The sequence below is a fragment of the Pyrus communis genome, chromosome 1, assembly GCF_041283825.1.
Source record: "Pyrus communis isolate YQ-2024b chromosome 1, ASM4128382v1, whole genome shotgun sequence".
In the NCBI taxonomy this organism is placed as follows: domain Eukaryota; kingdom Viridiplantae; phylum Streptophyta; class Magnoliopsida; order Rosales; family Rosaceae; genus Pyrus; species Pyrus communis.
In genome coordinates this window covers 5,563,152-5,569,953 of record NC_142565.1, presented here as the reverse complement: position 1 = coordinate 5,569,953, position 6,802 = coordinate 5,563,152, and the positions used below count along the sequence as shown (strand labels likewise).

Below are 6,802 nucleotides of genomic sequence, written 5' to 3'. Positions count from 1 at the left end.
TAGCCCTCTCCGATTCCGTGGGGCCCTCACAGATTCCAGAGCCCTCTAGCCTAGCCCTCGATTAGAGACGGTTTTCGGACTATTTTCGACCCTCTGGCCTTCAGGACCCTTCGGTTGGAGATGGCGGTTGTCCAGAGGGCTCTTTTTAGCCCTCTGGCCCTCAAAGATTCTCCAAGATATTAATATTTTAATGAACAGTACAGGGCCATATTTGCCTCCGTCTCCAACTGAGGGCCAAAAGGCCAAACATTATTTATTATTTAAATTTAAAAACTAGAACAACTTAAATTTAAAAACTACAACTTATATTTAAAAATTACAACTTAAATTTAAAAACGACAAATTAAATTTAAAAATTACAAATTAAATTCGAAAACAACATTAACTTAAATTTAAAAACTAAAACAATTTAAATTTAATATCCATAATCAACATCATCTTCATCATCCACTATCGTAGGAGTATGGTCAAAGGTAAACAACTGCTGTCGGCTCATAATTTCTTTTTTTTTTCCTATCAAAATAGGTCTTACTCATTGGAGTGTAATTCGAAGTGTTCCTTTCTATATTCTTATCATTCATCTCTTCTTGTATTTGTTTTGCCCGTTCTTCATGCCTACGCTTCATTTCTTCAGCCTCAAGGGCATTTTGCTCCGCCAATAATCGCAATGAGGCCGCCATTTCATGTTGAGCGGCGTAATTATCATTTGCCTTGCCCTTTTCCTTCAACATTCACGCCTTGTTTCGTCCCATAGCCCAAGGTATGGAACCTTCACCCGAAGACGGATTTTCTACCCTTTTTTGTTGAATGGTTGGAGATCCATCTTCATCCATATCTACAGCTGATGATGCAGTTTCGAACACCGGCGTAGGAGCTCTCTTTGGTGGATCTTCAAATAACACCCACCCTTTACAAATTTCCCAAACAACTGTGAAATTGAAAGGGTTTTGAGCTGCTCTCCATATACAATTCTTTCGCTTGGCGTACCTAGAAAAAAATTAAAGGAAATTAAATGTAATATAATTAAATATTTAAAATAAATTGTGAAAACACTTACTTCGTCGTAGTAATTAGCGCCGCTTTCATGTGTACTTGCGGCTGCTAACAATGCTTGATGCCATTTGTTCAAACTTGGCTGAAGATGTTTCTTCCCTCTGGAAGAACAACTCTCGTGGTTTCGAATATTCATTGAAGTGGTGCCTTCATAGAACTCTAAGTATTTTTTGGACACACGAGTCCAAACACCGTCATTTGTTTGACAATTCCCCCTCATTCTATCTTCCGATACCCATCTATAAGCCTTGCAAAGAGATTCATCTTCTTTTCGGGTCCAAGCCCTACCTTTCATTGCAGAATAAGCCATTTCAAAATTATTAAAAAAATTGAAGGATAGATTTTTGAAAGAGGAAGGAAAATATGAGAATTGAAATGGTAGGAATGGTGAAAATTTTGTGAGGAATGGTTTAGGTATTTATAGGAAAAAAAAATAGAAATTAAAAAAAAAAAAAAAAAAAAAAAAAAAGGCCCAAAAAACCCTAAAAAAAAAAATTTGAATCCAACGGTAACTAGTGCTAGCTAGCAACGGCTAGCTGACGTCAACTAGCCGTTGGTTTCAAAATTATTTTTAAAAATTCCTGTCGGTTATAACCGACAAGATTCCCAGTATTTCTGGCCAGCCCCGGGCTGGCTTGCTGGTTGGCTGCTCTCCAGCCCTCTAACCCTCTCCGATTTCGTGGGGCCCTCTAAGATTCCACAGCCCTCTAGCCTAGCCCTCGGTTGGAGACGGTTTTCAGACTATTTTTAGCCCTTTGGCCCTCTGAACCCTTCGGTTGGAGATGGCCTAAGGGGCCAAAACTTTGTCCCTTCACAACCAACCATTCATGGGCGTAACCAATTGTAGAGAATCATTTTTCTCGACATAGATGATCACATGATAAAAAAGATAGACACATATCGTTGTACGAGAGAAAATTTCCTCGACTACAAGTTGAGTTGCGTATAATTCTTGCAGCATTGTAGTTCATTACCATGGACGAGGTCCCAACATCACTACCTAGCCATTAAAGGAGATTTTGCTACTTCTTCCTCGGCTGGTTTTTTGCTCCAAGTCCAACACTGTGAAGAAAGATGCGAACTGGAACACAAATACATGTATTCTACACTTGGTGTGCAGTGGGTTGCTTGCTTGTTCCCTGTTGGCTTAATCTTGAGGTGTCAAATGATCGACAAGTTGTCGCTGCATTAGAGCATCTCCAGTGGTGCTCTATATCAATCGTACAGTCCTCATATATGAGATCCAAGGCCTTCCGATGAATCTGAGAACAAGATACTGCAATCAACGGTGGAGATTGATTGTGAGTTTTGGTGCCTTTTTACAGATGGAGATCAACGGTTTATAAACCTCAAATTTAGGGTTTTTATTATACGGACTTTTTCATTGAAGACAATACTCCGTTAAGTGCACAAAGACTCCTTTTAAACCCACAAATGAGTTCTCAAAGGTGATGGTGGGAGTCCTTAAATAGGGACTCCCATTAGAGATGTTCTTAGCGCCAGTGGCGCATAAACCATGTTCGTCATCCAAGTTTATTCTGCGATAGTAACAATCAGCAGCTTCACATTGTATTAGAACTCAAGTTGGGAAACAAACTCGACGAAGTCGGAGGGTATGACAAGAACAACTAAGGTAGGAATCAAACCATGACAGATTCACAAATTCTGGCAAGCAAAATCACTCTTCAATTTTATTCAAAAACTTGCAACATCGCCACATTGCGCTCCAGAAAGTACAATAGTTTCCCAGCAAGATTGTCCTCAGCAAACAAATACCAGTCGCTACAGGCTTGAAATTGAAGCAAACTGTCCGGAAAAGAGGACCGAAACAGTTTGGGGTCAGAGTGCAAGTGCTTTCAGATTACACAGGGTAACTCAAACTTATTACAGAACTAAGAGTCTAGAAATAAAATTGAAAATATGAAATCGAAACCCTCTAAAGAAAAGTAAAAAAGTTACATGAACTTATAAACAAGGCATGGCAAGAAAATGACTGCTTGTGGAATAAAAAAAAGAGGTTGTATTTACAGATCTAGAAGGAGAGCAAGGATGCCGGATCAACGGGAATAACAGTGTCTGGAAAATCTGTTCTCGGTCCAGCAAGTGAGTAGTATGCAAGTATATGGGCTGGATGCTCGGCTCCCTGCTGATCAGGATCATCAACTCGTCTCGGAGGAATCAACTCGATATTCCAAAATGGGCGAGCCATTGCCAAAAGGTCGCGACCAGTAGCAGATCCTCTGTACCCCTGCACCCACAAGTACCTAAGGGAAGTCAGTTGCATTACAGCATCAGCGAGTGCACGCTCGCTGAAGCAGCAACCCCTCATTTCCAATTTTTGCAGGCTAGGGCAACCCTTTGAGAAAGCCAAAAGCCCTGCATCAGATTCCCCAACATAACCCAGAAGCATCCATCTCACATTCTGACTGTACTGGCCGACATAACTCAGTCCCAGATCAGTCAAGCCCCCACGACGGAGATACAGAGCAAACCTACGGAGCTTCTGGCATCCCCTCAAAAGAGCTCGAACCCCATTGTCAAGTGGCAAATCTGTTATTGTCTCTTCTCGGTCCAGCAAGACAAGGCGAAAATCACAGAGATTTTTAGAGTAAGTCCCAATGTATTCCAGACATGCATTGGTGATGTCCGATACATAAACAGCCACGTATTCGAGCTCTAGGCAGCCCTGTGCCAGGGCCATCAGACCCCGTTGTGAAACAACACCTTCTTCGTGCTCCATGTCTGGTTCATCTGCGCCCCGCTCAATTCGGAGCCTCCTTAGTCTCTTGCAACTCCGAGCAAGAACTTCTAGTCCTCTATCTCCAATAACGTTCCTTGTCTGCCGAAAATATAACCAAATTAAAGTTTTTAAGTAAGTTTCGAATACGAATCCTGCTCCAAAGCAAAATCATTCAAGACACTCCTGATGAGAATGAAATTTCAAATGAATCTTTTTGGTATCTTAAAACTTAAAACCTATATATAACTAAGCACAATAAACAGAGCATTATTTGTGACCCATGTGAAATATTTGATTTAGTCACAAACAATATAGCGAGTTCTTGTACTAGTATTCCAATCAATTATTGTACTTCGACACACTCAACATGCGCATTTGCATGCACACGAAAAGACAACAAATTAGAAAGCAGAAAAAATGGTTTTGTAATCCTACCTCGAGAATTTCCAGGTTGGGGCACCTTTGAATTAATGTGCAGTGGTCCTCAGTGTCCAGCAACGCATAAAGAAGATCGAGCTTTTTGAGAAGGGTTGCGAATGGGAATACTATTGGCATTTCATTCTTTCCCATGTACGTTAGACCCAGACGGCAAAGTTTTTGGGGTAAAGTTACAACAGAGTACCTCTCTGATTGCTCGTTGAAGAAACCCCCACAAAACTCTTCCAAGACAGCTGCATTACGGAAGAAGCCCACTAGATCCAAGATTTCGCAATCACTAGTCTTCACAGAGGATAAGGAGCGACAGTTTTTGGCTATGTGTTCAAGGTCTTCGATTTTGACTTTGATAAGATCCGTCATATAAAAATTCAGAGTCTCCAGGACAGTGTTGTTCTCAGCAAGCTCGTGTAGCCAATTGCCGTCCTTCTCCTTTATGGAGCTCTCTTCCAAAAACAAGGTCCTCAAATTCCTACAAAAGCATATAATGATAAAAACAACATCTTTTAACGTCTCTCCAGAACAGTTACAGAAAAAAAATTACTTAGTTGAGAATGATTGCAAAAGCTGCATTAACATGTATACAAGAACAAGGGTTCGTGGATGTGTGCATGCGATGTTTACTACACGAATGCCCCCCAAGCAAGTTCCGAAATGCGATGTTTTGGGGATCACAGAAGTGCTAGAAACTGCCTGAAACAAGGCTTTCGCGAACAAATAACAAACGAAACAACATGCTGAATTGTGTGAGAGATAATGATAGAATGAAAGATCCATAAGCAATCCCTGCAACTAAAATTTATAATCAGCAATGTAATTCATACTGCTGCAGTCAGGCTATAAAAGTCCCTCGTCCAAACATAGAATTATTTAATCGATACTCGAAAGAAAACTTCAAAGAGTAATGAAACTATGCAGCATGGAACAATATAACTTTGTGCTTCAATTTTTACCAAAACAATGAATGCATCAAACGTTTCTGATTGAACCCACAACAAAATTCACCGCAAGTAAAACAATTTCACATAAAGTTGTGAACTTTACTACCTGCAGGAGTGGCCGATGTGGAAAAGCCCATCGGTGGAAAACCCTGAGCACTTGTCGAGCTTAAGCACCTGGAGCACGCGCCCGCGCGTCTCAGCCAGCAGCTCCAGGTCCGAATCCCTAACAATCATCCGCCGAAAGTGCAGACACGTCAAGCGGTGGAAGGAGTCGGCGATCTCCCTCACCCACGGCGTCACATACCCTCCCCAGTCCTCCGGAATCAGATTGAACATCGCCGCCCTCGGCTTCCCCTTCAGCTTCAGCGACTCCAGGTGCTGAAACCGCTGCCGCAGCCGATCGGGGGTAGTGGTGTAGCAGAGAGCGATGGTCACGTGCTTCCGCGTGAGCGCGTCGAGCTCGTACCACCGCTTGCACACCAACGACACGGCGTCGCGGTCCTTCGGGTCGTGCAGATACGGCATCACGACGTCCATAACGACGTCGGAAATCCTACACCGGACGTTTCGGTCTTCCATTGCTAATAAGAAACGTCGCCGGACGAAAATACTCTCACTGAAAAACACTTACTGCTATTTATAACAAAAAGTTTCAGAGTCAAAAGTGGGAAAATATTTGAATGCTTTAATTCAAGTTCAAGATCGGGTTTTCGGAGCTCCGAATCCCCAACTCCAAATATTTCCAAAAATAGAAACTGGATTCCCAAAACCAGACCCCTTAACCGTAATATATCCAAATCCACTTCCAAAAAAAAGAATCAAAACGACCACGCGCCGCCGCCGCCGCTTACAAAATCACAATCTCAGAGAAACGCCGCAACGTGTTAAGGTACGAGCAGGGACAAGGGGAAAGAGAGAGGAGCGAGAAGAAGCACGATCTACGAGAAGCTCGCGCGGGAGAATGGAGTCGGCGTGGACACGAAGCGCATGATCTGAGAAGACGGATCTGATACAGCGGAAGCCGGCGGCGATTGAATCGGACTTTGAGTAATTAGGGGTCCTTACTAATAATCATGCGCCTCATAAAAACAAAAGGGAGCGGAATGTAGAGGAAAGCGGGTAGGGGGCGGAAAAGATAAAGGGAAGGCGACAAAACAAAGGCATGAAACAGTCAAACGTCGTCGTTATGCATTTGGAGGGATGAATGGGAGGTTGGAAACGTGGCGATTTGGGATTGCTCGATGTCAGGTGGTGCAATTGCAGTGTCACTGCAGCAGATGCTGTCTTGGAGTGGTTTAACTGTGATGTGAGTGGAAGGATAAAAAATTAGCAAAGTAGTTTGGTTTTATTATTTGATTTTTTTTCCAATGTCAATCTTTGATACTATTGTTTTTCTTAAATTGGTTAATCGCGATTTTAGTCATGCAAGTGATATTTAAAGTCAATAACTGAAATTAAAGTCGTAGTTCAACCGACTACAGCTGAAGTTTTTTTCGTGCTTGAAAGATATCTAGTACGCTTATATATTCTCATTATATGTATCTTTTTAAGATAAATAATGTTTGCATTCTCTTTTAGGGCAATAAATTTATTTATTTATTTGCAAATAACACAGTGTGAACTTTCATAATCG

General features: G+C 41.9%; 1 protein-coding gene across 1 annotated transcript; it reads right to left on the bottom strand.

The window, feature by feature from the left end:
* Positions 1-2,716: 2,716 nt before the first annotated feature.
* Positions 2,717-6,439, bottom strand: LOC137720392 (coronatine-insensitive protein 1). The gene is made up of 3 exons (XM_068459456.2): positions 5,276-6,439; positions 4,229-4,700; positions 2,717-3,892 (listed from the first exon to the last, which is right to left on the bottom strand). The coding sequence occupies exons 1-3, from the start codon at positions 5,746-5,748 to the stop codon at positions 3,086-3,088; spliced, it is 1,752 nt and encodes a 583-aa protein (XP_068315557.1). The 5' UTR covers positions 5,749-6,439; the 3' UTR covers positions 2,717-3,085.
* Positions 6,440-6,802: the final 363 nt, after the last annotated feature.